The sequence below is a fragment of the Columba livia genome, chromosome 5 (assembly GCF_036013475.1).
Source record: "Columba livia isolate bColLiv1 breed racing homer chromosome 5, bColLiv1.pat.W.v2, whole genome shotgun sequence".
NCBI classification, from domain to species: Eukaryota; Metazoa; Chordata; class Aves; order Columbiformes; family Columbidae; genus Columba; species Columba livia.
In genome coordinates this window covers 34,695,065-34,714,095 of record NC_088606.1, presented here as the reverse complement: position 1 = coordinate 34,714,095, position 19,031 = coordinate 34,695,065, and the positions used below count along the sequence as shown (strand labels likewise).

At 35.2% G+C, this 19,031-nt stretch overlaps 1 protein-coding gene across 8 annotated transcripts in view; it reads right to left on the bottom strand.

Moving 5' to 3' along the window:
• Positions 1 to 19,031, bottom strand: part of RYR3 (ryanodine receptor 3) — a 243,915-nt gene that overhangs the window by 62,040 nt on the left and 162,844 nt on the right. For 5 of the 8 annotated variants that reach the window (XM_065064236.1, XM_065064235.1, XM_065064238.1 and 2 more), the window contains exons 51-63: positions 18,685 to 18,866; positions 17,926 to 18,004; positions 16,565 to 16,654; positions 15,007 to 15,156; positions 13,313 to 13,375; positions 12,805 to 12,880; positions 12,514 to 12,637; positions 8,183 to 8,298; positions 7,827 to 7,894; positions 6,863 to 6,984; positions 4,439 to 4,488; positions 3,700 to 3,760; positions 665 to 903 (exon numbers count right to left, since the gene is read on the bottom strand). In XM_065064236.1, the coding sequence (XP_064920308.1) occupies positions 665 to 903; positions 3,700 to 3,760; positions 4,439 to 4,488; positions 6,863 to 6,984; positions 7,827 to 7,894; positions 8,183 to 8,298; positions 12,514 to 12,637; positions 12,805 to 12,880; positions 13,313 to 13,375; positions 15,007 to 15,156; positions 16,565 to 16,654; positions 17,926 to 18,004; positions 18,685 to 18,866 (1,420 nt within the window). The remainder of the gene's footprint in view (positions 1 to 664; positions 904 to 3,699; positions 3,761 to 4,438; positions 4,489 to 6,862; positions 6,985 to 7,826; positions 7,895 to 8,182; positions 8,299 to 12,513; positions 12,638 to 12,804; positions 12,881 to 13,312; positions 13,376 to 15,006; positions 15,157 to 16,564; positions 16,655 to 17,925; positions 18,005 to 18,684; positions 18,867 to 19,031) is intronic. The other 3 variants (XM_065064240.1, XM_065064242.1, XM_065064241.1) reach the window with 1 other exon arrangement.

The following is a 19,031-nucleotide window of genomic DNA, read 5'->3' as shown; positions in this document are numbered from 1 at the left end:
TCCAGCCCATGACTTCTGGGTGCCTGCCCTGCAGCTGCTGGAGCAGTGCAGAGCTGGGAAATTCAAGATTGGTTTTGTGTATCTTGTATTATTTTCTTTATTTTATTAGTAGCATTAGTAAAGCATTTTGAACTTTTTTCAAAATTGCAAGTCCCTTCCTCTTTTCTTCCTATTGCCTTTCATTGGTGGGGAGGGCTGGAGGGAAAGGGAAGGGGCTTAACAGAGGGCATCTGCCACAGTTCGTTGTCTCCCTGCAATTAAAAAGTGACAAATGATTTCCAAATGTAAGTGAAAAACCACAAAGAATTAATGAGTACTCTCCTTTAATCTAACAAGGTAAAAATATATAACAAAATAAGCATAATTTAATTTTTAATTTTTAGTCTCATCTGTGCAATTGGTAAAAGAGCACTTAAAGGGAAATTATAATCTCATTCTTTATGTCTGGAGAAATATTGTACATAATTAACTTGAAGCTTACTGAGTATTGTTTCTAAACATGCAATAGAAATAAGGTACTATTGAGCTAATTTCAGATTGAATGCTGGAAATATGTATGTTACTGAAAACAGAATTTCATCCTTTGAAATTATGCAATCATTACTAAAAAGCATTTGTATTATGATAACACACTAAATTTAAGAAAAAAAAAAAAAAGACTCACAAAGTAAATCAATTCCAAACTGATGTTGTGAAATATGTTCAAAAATTGATGTCAAGATCGGTAACAATGCTACTGTAGTATAATTGATATTCTGTGAAACACCCTTCATTTGTGTTCGTGAATGGGTAAATTTTCCAAGTTTAAGATTTTCTGAAGTTTTTTCCAGGTCTTCAGCTGCATTTTCAAAAAAGGCACGCAATCCAGCTTTAACAAGCTCAGATCCTGATTTCATAACAGTTCTGAAAAATAATAAGAGAAAAATATTAACTTTGCATTGATCTTCAGCAGTCATATAGATACATATGCATATGTAGTTTATATTCTATTGGTCTTCGATGACATACACACATGCACAAATGAACTTTCCATTCTGAACTGAAAAGGACAGTTACAACTACATAGCAGTATGAGCAACAATTAGCTTGGATTATTTCATACAGTATAGTAACAAAGAACTTGCTTCCTCAGTCTTGCCTTTCCATTTTTTGTGATCTGCTTTCAAATAAAGCAATGCCTTCTCAGCAAACACCACAGGTGCTGAGAAAGCTCCTCTGTAAAACATGCTCAACAAAAATAACTGAATCCCTAAATTTGTGTGAAAGCCACAGTAAGTACATATGCAAGGCAGGATATATGCTTACTCATCTTCAAAGCACCCTATATCTAGAAAACGCAACTGCAACACAACCACCATTTTTGCACTCTTCTCCAACCCCTTAATGAAGCTTTTGGTGTTGTTACTCACAATGAGTTCATAGTCAGGCTGCTGTGTAACATGACCAGGCCAGAAAACAGCTCAAACTAGGAAACCATCCTGGCCTGTGTTTTAATCTACATAAGCATTTCAATGACAAGCAATAAAAGTTAGCAAATGTAACTATGCCTAGTATTAATACATTCTGCACACTGCCAATTCCAAATTTTCCAGTATGCACTAAACTGTCTCAGTATCTACAGGTATGAATACTTCCAGTTCCAAAGTTTGTGTCATTTATATCTCCCAACAAGGTCTTCGAATGCCCTTAGAAAGAGTGACAAATGTTTTCAATGTTTTAATGACAGACACTGAACAGAAAAAATGTAGATGAAAGCGTTTAGATAATATTCTGCTATTTTGGAGGCCAATATCTGAATTACTGATACTGTTAATTACAAATAAGGAATAAAAAATACAGAAACAATCCAACTCTGCTAGAATCATAGAATACCCTGAGTTGGAAGGGACTCATAAGGATCATCATGTCCAACTCCTGTCCCTGCATATGACAACCCCCCAGTTCACACCATATATCTGAGGGTGTTATCCAATCGCTTCTTGAACACTGTCAGGCTTGGGGCCCTGACTGCCTCCCTGGGGAGCCTGTTCCAGTGTTGACCTTGCTTCCACTGACCATATACTCTCTTTTTTCACTGTAGTCCAAGAAGAAGATCCCCGTTCATCCAAGCTGGCTTCTTGCCTCACCTGCTAAATTTTTGACATTTTGGAATTGCCTGGTCCTGCGCTTTTAGGAGGTGGTACTTAAAAAATTACCAATAGTGATGGACCCCAGTACCTTCAAAAGCTTCTTCCCATGAGAACTTACTAAGTAGTGCTCTGAGCAACCTGAAGTTTGCTCTCCTCATATCCAGAGGTGAGGTCTTGCTGTCAGTTTTCCTCCTGTTGGCATAGATTTTAAAGCTGACTGCTTCATAGTTGCTGTGGTCAAGGCAGCCACCAACCACCACTTCAGCCACGAGACCCTCTCTGTTAATGAGAATCAAATCTAGGAAGGCACTTTTCCTGGCCAGTTCCCTTAGTACCTGTGCCAAGAAGTTTTCGTCCAGATACTTCAGGAACCCTCTGGACTCATTTGTGTCAGCTGTATGATATTCCCAGGTGACATCTGGTAAGTTGAAGTCCTCCATAAGGACAAGGGCTTAGCTCCTTAAAGAATAAGTCACCAGTGTCGTTGTCCTGGCTGGGTGGCCTGCAGTAGACTCGCATGATGACATCCACTTTATTTGCCTGTCCCTTAGTCCTTACCCAGAGGTAAGTTGCCATCACCAACTGCCAGCTCCGTGCACTCCAGCCCCTCTGCTACATACAGTGCCATCCCCCCACCTCTCCTACCCTGCCTATCCTTTCTCAAGAGCCTGTAACCATCCATCATGGCACTCCAGTCACAGGATTCATCACACCAGGTTTCACTAAGCAAATTATATAATATCCCTGGGAGTGGGCCAAGGTTTCTAGTTCATTTTGCTTTTTCCTCATGCTGCACACCTTAGTGTAGAAGCACTTCAAATGTGGTTGATTGCGTCTTCCACCTCGTGGTGCAGTTTGAGAAATCTCACTGTCATGCACCTCCTCGAGCTTTGGAGTGCCATCCTGCTGCTCATCACTGACTAGCCTGGTACTGCCCCCTTCCCCCTTACAATCTAGTTTAAAGCCCTATCAATCAGCCCTGCTAGCCCCTGAGCAAACATCCTTTTCCCTTTCTGTGAGAGGTACATCCCATCAGATGTCAGTAGACCTGGTGAAGAACAGACCAACCCATAGTCGAAAAACCCAAAATTCCGTTGATGACACCAGTCTCAGAGCCACATGCTGATTAGTTGGGCCTACCTGTTCCATTCAGCATCCTGTCTGCTACTGCAAGGATGGAGGAAAAAACAGCTGAGCACCTGATCCATCGACCAACTGCCCCAAGGCTCTGAAATCCCTTTTGATTGCCTTTGAACTTCTTTTTCCTACCTCTTCCCTGTCAACATGAGGGACCAATCGTGGGTAATAGTCTAAGGACCTTACCAGTTTAGGGAGCTGTCAAGTAACATCTCTTACCCTGGCCCCAGGAAGGCAGCAGACTTCCCTGTGGGTTGGGTCAGGTTGGTATATTGGGCCCACTGTTCCCTTCAGAAGGGAGTCACCTATGACGACTTCTTTTTTGTCTTTACATGTGTGGTTTTAATGTGTTTGATGTGTTTTATACGGGGCATCCTGAAAAACTCTGCAACACCTTTATAGTTTGTAGCTGGTACAAATGTTGTGAACTTACCGTGTGTCAAGAGACTGGGCTAAGATGTGCAGGCAGTTCACCATTGTAGCAGAATCACTACCTGGTTAGAAGGAGATACTATAAGAATACAATAGTATAGAAAATGTATGATAATCTAATGTACAATAATCTAAATGTATGATAATCTAATGATGCAGATTGGAGAGGCACAGTTTAAACAACACTTGAGATAGGTCCCCTACCTTAGGTCACTGGAGGGAGAGTTAGGTCTGGTTCTAGAACTAGTTTTCAATTTCATAATTTCATTTCCATACAAGAGAATAACTGGTGTCTATTTGTGGCCCGTTTTCATCACTTGACCCTGCAACATGCTGAACTTTGTATCTTGTAGTACCTACATTCCTTTCATAATTTTTTATCAATACCTTTATAAAGGTATGTTATTTTTTCCTACATCCCACAGCCTATTGAGAAATAATGTATTGGATTCAACAGTTAGATGACTTTTGAAAAGATACAAGTAACTGCACAGGCATGAGATTTTTTTAAAGGAGTCTGAAAATCATAGAAGTTTATGTTTCTTCCTGCTCCAACAAATATTCTATTAACTGTTACCTTCAGAGCCACATTCAATGCACCCACTAATTCTACTGGAAGATTATGCGTGATTTTACAGAATTTTGTCTGTAATTTGTGAGAAGCTTCAAGTGAGATAGAAGTAATGATTATACATTCTTTATATTTTTAAACTGTATCAAGATCTTTCTTAACAACTTACCAAAGAGTGAGATCCTATGTCTAACAAGAGCAGCTAGTTTGCAGAACAGGCTAAAGTAGAAAAGAACAGAAAGAGCAAGACAAGAAAAAGATTAAAGCTTTATTTGGAAAACGAAGTAGAGAATAGTAGGAATATGAAAGAGAAAACACAATATGGTTCCTGGAAGGTGTATTTTGAGTCATACAGGATGATAACATTCAGTCAAATAACTGCATCAAGCAGAATAATGTTTTGAAGCTTCTGAATTCTCTCATTTTCTAGGCTTCACTACTTCAGAGATGACTTGAAATGTGAAACTTTCTTTTGATTACAGTATTTTCCAGCAACTGCACATCATATGATTGAGTCATTCTTTATGGCTATTATTCCTGAATAAGATTTTTTTTTGTTTGTTTGTTTTTGTAAGAACAAGAAAAACTGAGTAACATTTTAGTGTTTTACTTGGCATTCTGCAGGAAACAAATTTTAGAAATCTTCATACTCTTCAAAACAATTTGTGAAGATATCCTCTGTAAATAAATAAATCCATGTTTAGCCACTGCTGATGATAAGATCAATCCTGAAATATATGCAGACTAGAAATGCTTCTGGCAAACATGTCAGATACTTGCATATCTAACCTATCTGTCAAAACAACAGGATAGTTAAGAGAAAGAAAAAAATCACTGACTCTCTAGAGATTAAAGGGGCTACTTTAACTTCTAAAAATAAAGACAGGCAGATGTGTTTGTCATCTGTGCTATACTTTACAAATGAAATTAGGACGTAAGAAAATTAAGCAAATATACCTTAGGAATTGGTATGGTCTCTTACTAACAATGGATTGTCATTGTTAGCTTCATAATAGTTATATATATATATATATATATATATATGTATATAAATACTATACTTCCTATAAGATGAAAATAACTGACAGTCACTTTTCTCAGTAAAGAATGGATGAAGAATTATAAGGTATTTCTGAATTTATAGTAGCAGATATGCAGGCTAGACATCTAACTTCCTTCATGTGTCTTCATGGAGGCATTTTGTACAACCCTAGTAAGCATATTTCTGGCTTTATTAAGCTGACCTGACTGCCTTCAGGAAGTAATAAAAGTATTCAGAGAGGAAGGATGAAATCAAAATGAAGTTAAACTTCCTCCTGAGCTTGAGCTGACTTCCCCAGCTACTGGAGGACTATCTTGGACATTTCTATATGATATATCTGGAAGCTCAGTAAAGCAGAATCTTAGGGACTTAACACACACTCTTATGGGAAATTACTATGTAAGAACTACTGTGCATGTAGCAGATGGAAAAAAAGAAAAAGGGTAAAAATAATTTAGAGAAAGGCAAAAATACATTGGAAGATAAACTGAAGAATGGAGTCTAGGAAGTTCAGTGCTAAGCCTGAACTTATGTAACAATGACTAAGTAACCTTTCCTTTCAAATGTTATATCTACCCTTCTGTTGGAAAAAGTAGTCGACTGTGGTCAACACAGTGAAGGAAAGCAAAGAAATTTGAGAAACTGACAGTTAAAATTAGAAAACATGAGAGTAAAATACAGTTTGAAAGATTAAGATATAAATTTCCCAAATAAAATAACTGGCAGCATACCTTTAAGAGGAAGAAAAGAATTGGCAACAAAAATAGTAGATGACAGTCATAATTAAAAACAAATTAAATATTAATTTTTAAACATTAATTGCAGAAAATGAAATTAATCTTTTTTGCAAAGGCAACACATGATAAATTAAAAGGCAACTGTATCTATTTAATTGAGTTTTCTGGAATAAATTTGAGTCAAATGGTTGATTCCAACCAAATCTGAAACAGTACAGTTGTCTAAATATTATTAAATTCCAGCAATTTGTTGTGCAGGGGCAGAAGTGATTTTGTAGAGAAGGAAGAATCCATAATTACCCCTAAAATGCTGCACCATGGTACTTTCCCATTTTTTGATATCTGAAAATTTTAATTTGAGACCATTTAAAAGACCTGACAGTGGGATGAGTTTCAAACAGAAACTACCATCAACAATGAAACACAAACCCATCAGAAACTAAGTATTATTAGTTCCATTGCTCTGAGAATAATTTAATGTTTTTGATGTTATAATCCACAATTATATAATGTAATATATACAATTAGTATGTATACTCAATTATTTAATTATATGTTAACGGACACTAATATTAATTAATTAAGAATACTATATTAATTCTATATTAAAGAATTAATTTATATTAAAGAAAAAAAAAAAAAACAAACTAAAGTGAGGATTTCTGTTCACTCACTGCCATTCTGATACAGAATAAACTATTCAGTTCCCATCTGAGGAAACTGAGCTTTTGAACTATCTTCCTCTTTAACCTAAGAAGAGACCTTTAATTGTCTATATAGAACCCTCCTGTGTATACCTTAATTTTCTACTTACCTTGCTACCATCTCCTTTTCTTTATTTGATGCATATCCACTGCTACTAAGTGTTTTTGTTGGAGAAGACAGGAAGTAGAGGCAGTGATTTGTAAAGTACTGATCGACTAATGGTAAAAGAACCTAAGAAATACAGATAAAAAAATGTATTTTTGACAGAGCACAATAATAAATGTAGCAACAATGCTCTGATTGGTCAAAGCTCATTCAAAGAATTTTAGAAGTTCTCTAACAGTTGTATTTTCTTGTTTCAGGAACATAAATTAAAAACATAAGTCTTACAATTTTACTTTAAAGTGACATAAATAATAAACTGAGTTACACAGATCTATCTGTTTTGGATCTGATACTGCAAACTTATTCTTCTCACATTCAACAGTGATCACTAAACTAAGAGCATCCTTCCTCTCTACTATTTACATAACTGTCCACTAGAGATATGAAGGGAGAGATGGAGAGTGCTTTTTAAAATTTTTTTAAGATCCTAAATGAAATCCTAAATGTTCCTTACTTCAAATCTGATTATTGACAACATTGTTCTTATTAGGTACACAAGTGTGTATGACATCATTAACCACAGGAGTACTTCTTCATTCTAATTAAATGATACTATGCACTTCAGACAATATAGAGGCAAAAATTTTCAGAAATAATATGTGTTAAGTAAGAGTATTTTAGTTCATGTAATAAATAATTTGCCTTTTAATTTCTATGTTCCTTCTCAAGTTTAAGCAGATATATTGAAATATTTTGAAATACAAGAATCCAGCAAATTTATTGAAATACTTTTGAAGATATTTTGAAATATTTGTTAACAACATTTAATTGATTACTTACCATGAAAAAAATGGGAAAGATATCTTTATATTACCTGGGAAGCAATCTAACATTACAAATTTCCATGTTCTGTATCATGTAATGTACACGCACATGTGCATCATGGCTTGAAATACTAACTCACTCACTTTGGCAAAGAATTTTATTTCTTGGTCATGCGGAGATTTTTCAGTTTTTCCACTGGTTACAATGGCTTCTGCAAGGGTACAATCAAGGCAGACACAAATAAGAAGTTGCCTAATAATAAATAACATAATAGCTCTTTTATATAGCTTTGCAAACTTAGTTCTTCTGAAACATAAATAAAATAACAGAAATAGTTTTGCTAATTACAGATGTCCAAGGTTCAATTTGCAAATTTAAAGACAGAATTTAAGTTTCTTAAAGCAACAGAAAAAGAGATCACTACAAATTTAAACATACCAACTCCGATATTCAAATATCAACAATTTTAATTATTTTCCAAGTAAAATCCACAGCTTACCCAAATGTGCAATAAACTCTTGAGCAGAATCAACGTATTTTAAAATTTTCTTCAGAAACTTAAAGGCAAACCTCTTTTCCATGGATGAAGCATCCAACTCCATGTCATTCAGACCCCTGTTTTATAAAGCATTAAGATAAATAGCGTTGATGACGACAGTAGTACAAATGATCACAGTACTATGAATCATTCCATTCCTTTGTATCTTTTAATTATGGTATATTTTCAGAAGAAGGAGAAAATGACCTTCCATAGCAACTCTTAGCTGTCAACTACAAAGTAAGTAATGTTAAAATCAGATCATGTTTCTCTAAGAGCTATAATAACTTTGGATAAAGTATCCAAAATATATGACTTATAGTGTAAGAACTTTAGAGAGTTATCTTATTGCACAAATGAAGCCATGGTACATTTGAATCTAACAAAGCAACACATTGGCCACTCAATTTCTGTTGCTGGCAGATTAAAGTGTTTAGGAGGTCAGCAATTACAACTTTACAAAATCAGTCTAAGCACTATACTTCATTTCATTATTCACTATAAAACTTCATTTTAGTCCTTGAATTTTATGGAAGACTGAAGTCCAAGTGACTTAAGCTACTCAATGGGAACATAAACGCAAGGAGCAAGCTACTATACTATTCAAAATATTTGAAAAATTTCAACAGTATGTGACACTTTCTAAAGAGTCACGTATTATTTATTCTTTGCGACAAATGCATTACCAAAATCATGACTGCTGCGTGGAAGATATTAAAGAGGAAGAAAAAATGGGTAGTTGGCTGTGCCTAGATTTTAAAAAGTAGGTTTTATTTTAGCTACAAATGAAACCTACCTCACTGAAATTCTAAAATTCTTTAGGATCACAACAAAATTTAAGTTGGAAGGAACCTCTGAAAGTCATCTGATCCAAGTCCCATCTCAAAGCAAAGCCAAATCCAAAGTTAGATCAGGTTGTTCAGAACCTTGTCCAATAATGTACTGAGTATCTTCAAGGATCGAAATCTCATAATGACTCTGGAGAGCCTACTATAGTGTTTGACCACCCTCACTGTGAAAAAATAAGGGTGAAATATTTTCATATATCTAACTGGAATTTGCCTTGTAGTAACTTGCTACTTTTGAGGAGACAGTGTTTGACTTCATCATCTCTATAACCTTGCATAAAGTACTTGAAGACAGTGGTAAAATCCCATTGTAATCACCTGTTTCAGTACTGAAAAAAAAAAAAAATCTAGCCTCTCTTTGGAGCCTCTCCTGGCATAACATGCATGCCAATCCCAAAAGCATCTTGGTGGTCCTCTACTTAATTAACTCTTTTGTCAATGTCTTCCTTAGCAATGGTGAACCAAAAACTGGACAATGTACTCCTAATACAGTCTCACAATTGCAAAATGGAAGGGGAAAAGAAGCCACCTCCATCAACCTGCAGATGACATGGCCTAGTATGCAGTCAGCCTTCACCATCACAAGAACACAGTCCTGATTCACCTTCCACTTGCACAATTCAAAGCGCTTTTCTGCATAGATGCTGCCAGGCTCAATTTCCCTATTCCTGGGGTTATTCCACCCCAGGTATAGGACTTTGCATCAACCTCACAAGAGTTCTGTCAGCCCATTTCTTCAGCCCATCAGAGATACTCTGAAAGGCAGCCAAACTCCAATTTATTGCTAAGGGTTCATTCCACAAAATTGCTGAAGATGCATTCTGTCCTGTCACCTAGGACATGAATGAGGCTTTTTTTTTCTTTTTCTCTTTGGAGTCACATAACTCTACAGATTTTTAATTAATTGATTTTAAACATACGTTTTTACAGGTAATTAATTCTTTCTTCATTGTTTCCTTGAGGTTTTCTTGTACATCTGTTTAGTTTGCAACTTCTCCATAGTCTCTTTATTCCAACATTAGGAAGTCTAGACCATTCTTGAGATTTTCAGTTGATAGATGACAGCCTGCATCCAGGACATCTAACTGGCTTGCCAAGTGAGGAAGTAATAGTGTAACATTAAGGGAAACCTCTGGTTACATATAATGGCTACTTCACTTCTGTTCAGACTCTTCAAATAGTAGTAGATAGGAAGACTACCCTTTATCAATTAAATGACCTGACTGAAGGAGATGTAGAGATGACAGAGGGGTTGAACAGCATGTCAGAAGTAGAGAAGAAGTGAGGAAGTGGTGGTTTGTGGCACTGAGGCAAAAGCATGAAAGGAACAAGAAAGCAGGAAAGTTGCTGGACTCACTGTTGTGGTATGGAGGAAATGATCACTTATCCTGAGGTTCCTTAGCACTGGTGTAGGAGTACATTAAAGAGAATAAATGGAAGATCAGACTAAAATTTGAAAAACATCTATGCAGTGTATTCCAGGAAAAAACTGATTCTGTGGGAGAAGGCTGATCGCAAGAGAAATTTTAACAACAAAACCACCTAATTCTGAAGTGTATGTTCCTGACCACGATGGAACATGGGTAAGAGGAAAGGAACAGTTGTGGTCGGGGGAAGAGAATCAGGAGCTAAAGAATACTTTCCAATCCCATTTTATACATACACATAAAAGGACTAACTTTCCATCTCAGAGTTTAATTTGAAAAAAAAAAAACAGAACTGTTTGAAGACTCCTAGTTCCTATACATTTATACACCTTCTATTAATCAATATATCACATGTGTAATCAAATGATTTGGTATGTATTAACAGCTATGTATGGCTGACAAGTGTCTCCTGTTGCCTCACCCTCAGAGAGGGTAATACAACTAAGTATTTATCTATATTTTCAGTGAGACCACTGTAAATATCCTCTTTTTGTGTGTATATTAAGCTGTGGTTGCAAAGTGATTACATGTACTTTCCTAAATATTGAAAGACATAGGTAATTCTGTTAAATAATAAAGACAACAACAAAAGAATTTGTAGAGGCTTAAGATGCTTAACAAAATACCATGTTGTTTCTAACATATACTTGAGTAAGGCCTGAGAGATTTATCTATACCTCATAAACACCCAAAAGTACTTCAAAAGCGTTCTTAACAAAGAAGGAGGAGTAACAATCAAAACATAGGCAGATGGTATATGCAAAGCAAACACACTGTGCCGCCTATACATTTCCAGTTATAAAGAATTTCCATGTTTTAATGATTAGTCCAACATTTTTAAGAATGACACTCTGGAAATGTGAAAATTGCAATCAGTACTTCAAAAGATTTTATGTATAATTAATATATGCACATATTCATCTGAAGAAAACTCTGAAAAGAGGATGCTCTTGATTCGTCCTGATATAGACAATTACTGCAAACTCTCTGCCCATGCCCCATAAAGAGTTTGAACAGGCTTTATCAAGTTGACCTGTCCCATTAGTTAACACCGAAAACATTGTCTTCCTAACCCGAAGAGCTGCAGCTACAAAGAGATATTAAAACTCTTATTTGAGCAATTCCTTTGGTATTTCAAAAAACTATTCATTTGCAGGAACTAAACCTGCTTTTCTTATTCAATAGCTCTAAAGCAATTATGGAGAATATAAAAATGTTTGGTGGCACACCTACGTTTCAGTTTCAGGCTAAGAGCCTACATATGTGACAGGAGGGAATTTTGTAAGATCTGACTCTATGCACGTACGGAAAAAGTTCTTCATGTTTACAGTTTAGTTTACAAAAAATGCTTCATGCCAGCAAAATTGCAGTTTCATATGTGCTTCAGTGTTGCACACACAATAAAATATCATAGTTATAGTGTATTAACTCACAATGCCATCGTAGAAAGCCAAAAATACAGTATAATAAATTATTTTAATTTCTTCGATTGTTTAAGTCCCCACAGGCCAGCTTACTTTCAGAGATAGCAATTCAAGTTAGAGTACAACTAATGAAGTCTGCATTTTCACTTGAGCAGAAGTTAAGGCTGAAATGCCCACAAAATACCCACTTTTTCTTACTGCTTCACAGAACTCTAACCAAGATTTTTCTCAGAAACTGGATTAAAACTTACTTTTTCATAGATGTGTTTCAATATCAGACCTCAGATTTATTTGCCCTTGATCCTTACTGACATTGCTGGCTAATGACTTAGAAGTTTTGAATCATCTGCTTGTTTAATTACTCCACTGTTGTATTTTGTATTTACTAAATCACATACTTACTAAAAATGTTACCTGTCTACACTATATCAGAAGGGTCTTTCTGAACATAAAAATGACAAGGACTATGATTTACAGAAGATATGCCAAGTGGTAATTATGTTTATAACTAACAGACTGAAGTGGGATAAGGAAAATCATCATGGTTTCTGTACTGAATGTAAGAAAGTATTGCAAAAAAACATGTTACTTACCGAGATACGATTATACCATTGACTTGAAGGAATTTAAACAGCTCTTGTGCCTTTTCACGATCCCGTGATTTCTCCTTGGCTGTCAACGTGTCATAAGGCACCAATAAAGGATGACTACCTCCACCTTTAGTAAGTTGAAAGAAATGTAAATTTTTCTACTGTAAGACTTATTTTGCTTCAAGTACAAAAAGGAACCATTCCATTTTGATTGTCTTACAGACTTCTTTCAGACTGTTTCTTCTCCCTCATTTTCCTTGTCTTTTTAATGTGGTTCACAGGATTCTCTCTTACCTTTGCTTTCTAACTCCATTTTCTTCTTTTTGGCCCATATATTATGGTAGTTTTCTGCCATTACCTCTACCATTCCCTACATTATCATCAAAAAAAACAAGATGCAAAATTAAAAGGTGACAATTAAAGATTCTGTAGTTCTACATAATTTTAAAGTTATGACTAAAGTCTACCCTTTTTTTTGAAAGAAACATCACAGTGCCATTTCTACATTCAGCTGTTCTTTGAAGTCAGCACAGACAAAGGACACACATATATCACGTGTTGTTTACAGCCCCTTCCCTAGATTGATGATAACTTTTTTAGGAACTCAGGAAGCGCCCATGGGCTAAACAGTAGAAATCCTTCTTTAAATTTGTGAATAGTATGGCATGCACCTTTCAATAACAGTATATCATATCCACAGTCACAAATACACTAGTAAAACCTGACAAAACTCACTCATAAATAATAAAACCCCTAAATCTATTAATTCTTTTCAAGACATATGCAAAACACAAATACAAACCTGAAGCTCCCTAGAAAGCACCACATTAGAGAGATCAAGTGGCATTGGACTATACCCATTTCCCTGTGGGGGAAAAAGAAAAAGAGAATTATTTTCAGATAAAAGTATTCCAGATAACAGAATAAAATACTCAGCTACAACATCTTCATTGTTGATCTCATTAGAGTAACATAATTTACCTTTTTAAACTTGTAGAAACTGTTTGCATTTTGTTTCGCAATGTGCTGAAGACACACAGGGTCATTAACAGAATGCATCTGCTGATGCGACAATATGGGGGTTTCTGCAGACAGTTATATCTCTCTATTCACAACAGATGGTAAGCTGCTAAGAACTATGCTTTTCAGCCCAAGAGAGGAGACCAGTCATGAGGCATACAAGATATGCCTTCAAAACATGACAGAACAGTGTGGCAACAGCCTGAATGTACCATATACTAAAGACAAGGCATCACGACAAAAATTAAAATAGGTTATTTTCTTGTGGAATTTACAGACTAAGAAAAAGGAGAAGTATGATATATTTATGCAGCCTTTATATGTCTGAAATGTGAAAGCTCCAGTGCAACAAAACTATTTGGCACATGTTAAATGTGAGCGGTCACATATAAATTGTCCATTTCAATCATGTACTGAAGTTAAACATGGGCTGAAATACTCTACTCAGTCATGTCTTTATCATGCATTTTTTTGGGCAAGAAGGCCCAACTGCAGCAAAGGCTTCACTGGCTGGAAGCAGAGACACCGGAGACAGAAGAACACCCTGCAAGGGAGTGAAGTTTGCTGAAGAGTTAAGAAATACTGAAGTACTGTCGTGTAACAGAGTGCTCAGGGGCCACTTTTAGTAAACAAAACTAGTGCTGTAGAAGGAAGCCAACAGAGGCTTAAGATGCCTGATGCTGATGCTTACAGGATGAGTGCTGCTGCAAGGGTATAGAAAGAATCAGTTCATGATACATCTTTGCACACTCCTTGCAGAACTGCTTAAGGCACACATACTGTTCATTAAATCTTGCTATGTTCCAGCACAAATGTGTGTTTAATTCACCTCAAGGAATACAGAAAAAATTCCTCAACACTTGTTGTAGTTTTGAACAGGTTTCCCCCCTCCAAAACACAGACATATTTAGCAGCAGTAACAACATGCTAAAAAAACCTCCAAAAAACAAAACAGAACAAAACAACCCAAAACAAATAAAAACCCAGTCTATCTCATCAAAATGCTAGGTACTATAAAGCAACCTGCAAATTTTGCCTGTAGATTGAACAAAAGGTATTCAACGCACAACCTTATTTTTCAGTCGTAATTATAATCTTGAAAAAAGCCCATTTCAGGCTCTTCTTTTTGACCAAAAAAAAAATAAAATTACTACATTTACTTATTATAAAATAAAGGGCTTTAAATACTCTGCCATGTATTCTTTCAATGACTATATCAAAACTTGCTTCAGGTCTTCTGAGAAAATGAAATACATGCAGTCTCTGACATCTTAAAAGTTGTTGTCTTTTTGCAATCCCCTTTTCAGTGTTACTACAATGTTTTTTATTATAGTGGCATAACTTCCAATCTCAGAACTCCAACATTAAAATTTTATTTTCATTAAAAAGAATATAAAAGTAACATAATTTTGTGCTTTTCTTGGTATATTAACAAACAAGCCTTCTGCTTTCTAAATTTAAGCAATTCCACCTTACCTGGCTAGACTGAGATATGCTGCGGAGCTTTTCATTTTCACGTTGATGTATTAATGCTTCTCCTACTTCCTTGGTCCTTTCTAGGCTCCATCCCATGGCTAACATGGTTTTCAGTGACTCTCTGGCAGGCCAACGATAAATTTCCTTTTCCTTTGAAGAAAATAGTGAAAAATTTCTCTGTATTTAGCAGGTAGCTAAAACTCAACAAAAATAATCTTTCCTTCTTTATAAACTGCCACATGCCACAAAAGTAAATAAAATTTGTATATTATATCTGAAGATACAATATTGTTCTTTTTATATAAGAAAGAAGCTTTAAAATACTTACATTTCTTTTGGTTCAATTTTTAGTGGCATTTATTGCTGGGATATGTGTTACAAACGCCACTCAAGTGAGCTCTGGAGCAGTAATGTAACTGGTATCTGGAAACTTATTCATTGATCCCTCCAGTCCAAAATAATAAAAAACTTATGGCACTTACAAGTGCTATGAAATTAGTTAGGCAGGTATGTACATTTGAATACATCAGCACACAAGGCCTATTTTTACTCTTCCTGTATTTGTATCCATTCACAGATACAGAACTGATTTATATCTCTCTTCATATAAATACTGCAATCGATAAAAATTTAGGGAAGAGCCAACAATCCTTTGAAAAGTAAAGGTGCTATAGAAAATCTGAAAAGTTATGGCAAAGAAAATTCCGAGTATGTCATATTAAGAATTCTCAAATCAACCTAATAAAAGTATTTCTGTTTTTACCATGAATAAAAAGTTTATGACAGTTTCATGGAAAGACTTGATTTTTAGGTTCAAAACTTCTAATCTGAGACAATTCAGAAAATTCTCTTTGACAACTCAACCAACAATTTTTCAGCTCCTCTCCAAAGATTTCAAAGCAATTTGCAAGCCTTGGGAAATTAAACCCTTTGAATCCCTCTTGATTTTTGCAATTTCCGTTTTCTGAACAGGAAAAGCGTGGTAAAGAGGGACAAATGTAACTGACTTACTTGAGTCACCCAATGAATCATTGCAAAAATACGTAATAGAATGCAAATTCAGTTCACTGTTCTGACAACTAGAAGATACTAATGCCTAGTCAAGAAATTAAAGTTAAAAAATGTTCTCACAATAGTTTAAATATTTTTCCCCATTTTCAACTGAAGCATCTCCTACGCTTTCTTCAAATATTTTTTACAATCTTTCTTGAAGACAAAATTGCCTTCAGATATACCAAACTATGCTTTTGTCTAAAACCCATGTGTTGCTGCCAGTCACTCCTCATCCACGAAGGCCTGAAAACCCTCTGCTATTGATACTTTGAATACAAACTGACCCAGGTCTATGAAGGCTACCTAACGGAAACAAATTATGCAAGACTTTGTGCAAGATTAACTAAACAACCACTTTAGCATATAGATGTTCCTGTTCTTAACTGTAAGTATTCTAGTCTCTCTCTCTTACTTTTGTAACATATATTTGAAATGGATTTATAAAAGTACATAAAACAATCTACAACCTACTTTGTATTAAAGCCACTGAATTTTCATCTATTACCTTTTCAGTTAGAGTTTTGAAAGGTCTTATTAATGGATGAGTCTTCATATTTTCATCCAGTGAAACACCATATTTCCATCCACTATTAGTCTGAAAAAAAATAAATATACTGAAATAAGACGAGAACAACAATACAGTTGAGTAGTGACAAACTGGCCAGTTTAGTTGGTCACATTGAACTGCTAATCCACTCCAACAGCTACTCAGTGCCACAGAAGTTTCTGTTAAAAGAGCACACATACATCTGTGGATACACCAAAACAGATTGGCCCAGACAGATCAGATGCCATCTATGAGCAGCAGATCTCACGCAACCAGTTCTGAGTCTAATATACATTGGCCCCTTTCACATGGATTAAGACGATACTGGCTAAGGTAAAAAAAATGTCTCTAACTTTAAAGAATCCTTTACCTTAAACAATATTAACTGAAATTAATGGTTTGAGATTAATGTGCGTATATTTACATATCCATATATACGTATACCTTTCTCCACAAATTTGCATATGTAGCCCCACATAAGAACAGAATTATTTCCACATAACTGTTCTGCAAAATGGCTATTATTCTGTCATTAATTGTTATATTAAATTACTTAACTCTGTTTCTATTTTTTTCCTTCAATGAAAGAAGTTTAAAATTCATACTTGCATTGAACAAGTTACTCATATCCAAAAAGTTCCAACATGGTTATCAAAAACTGCAAAAATTCCATCAAACTTCACCTGGCTCAAATTTAACTATAAAAGTTATATTTATTGACATTAAAATCTGTTTGCAAAATGTAACAATGACAAGGTCTTTATTAAACGTTTAAGTGTATATTAAAAATATTGAACATCATTTAGCATATATTGTCTTGTAGCTATTTTGATGTAGTGAAACAGAAACACAACACAATGGCAGAGCACTTGGGAAATCACAGGGGAAATAAATACATAACAGCCTTCTTAAAGCTAAAAAGAAAAGCTATAACTACATTTTCTGAAATAAAAAAGGACATTAGACTTTCCAAGTACTCTCTTAGATCACAGAGCTGCTAGAGTAAAATTGAATCTCTGACTCCCAGTCAAAAACCAGGCAAAATTAAGCTAAGATCTATATATTCTTACTTAAAAAAAGGTGCCCCTTCCCCATTCCCCTCAGATCTTTGTCCTAATAAATTCTGTCCACTTATAAATTTCAATGCATTTTCTTGAGAAAAAGGTTTCTTCCACATATTCCTAAAGAAATATGCTACATTAATGCACTCTGGACAAAGGCCTATCAGTTAAACTGCACAGTTTTCCTTTCAGTGTTCACCCCAAGTATCATTTACTAGACCTTTTATGACAGTTGCCAGTCTTAAAAATAATTCTTACCTTATCAAAGGCCCATTTGTCGTGGGAATGTTCAGCATACTTGCTGACAATATACTCCAACTTTTCAGGAAGTACAAGGCTATAAACAAAGGGGAGTATGGTCATTCAATCATGAGTTACTGTGGTCTGATTTATGAAAAAAATGTCAGTACAATATAGCACTAATCAAAATGCTTCATGGCCAGATGAAGGCCGAACATTTGGCTTTTCTATTTCATTTTCTTTAGAAGAAATGCCTACAGGTATTTTTCTTGGTAATTCCTAACACAGGATAATACTAGTATGAATGTTTTACATTACATAATGACAGAGGGGTGAGAATTTAATAGCAGGAATCAACTAGTGATCCTCAGCTCTTGAATACAGAAGTGTTAGACATCTATACTTTAAAAGCACAAGATTACTAGGAAGGTCAAGTCTCTATTAAATCTTCACACCTGATCTCCTTATTTTACCATATTGGGTTGCTACAGATCAATTCTCAAAACCAAGTGAGGATTTTATAAAAACTGGGCAATAGGCCAAATGAATCACTTGCCAGATTTTGATGATCTTATACTATTTGTCATAAGTACATTCTAAATAATGATAGTATCAAATGGATTACAGGTTTATATGTCACAAACATTTGAACTATTAGGTAATGGGGTACACGATAAGTATAGAAATTACTATGTGTTCTGCAGATATAATGTGGAAATATTTAACATCTGTACAGTTCTGAGAAGAATATGAATCACTATGATTTATATGACTCACTTTGCTGTGTTGACAGGTTTGGGATCAAAATTTCCTTCTGGATCCACTGACGTTTGCTTTTCCAAAGTTGACCTAATTCGTGTATCTAAATAATCAGGGGGCAAGGCACCAGCTATAGCACTTAGACAAGGCAAAGCCATTCGAAAGAGCTCTGGATCATACTTCTGCAGGAGAGATAGGAACTGGTTGGAAAATCCAACAGAAAAACATGCAAAATGTTAGTGAAAACCAAGCAGCCATGAGTACAAATATTAGAAGATGCAAACAAACAGTAAAAGACATTTAAAAATTAAGCACAGAGGAAAATTATTGCTGCATGACATCTACCAAATATATCAAATTGATAC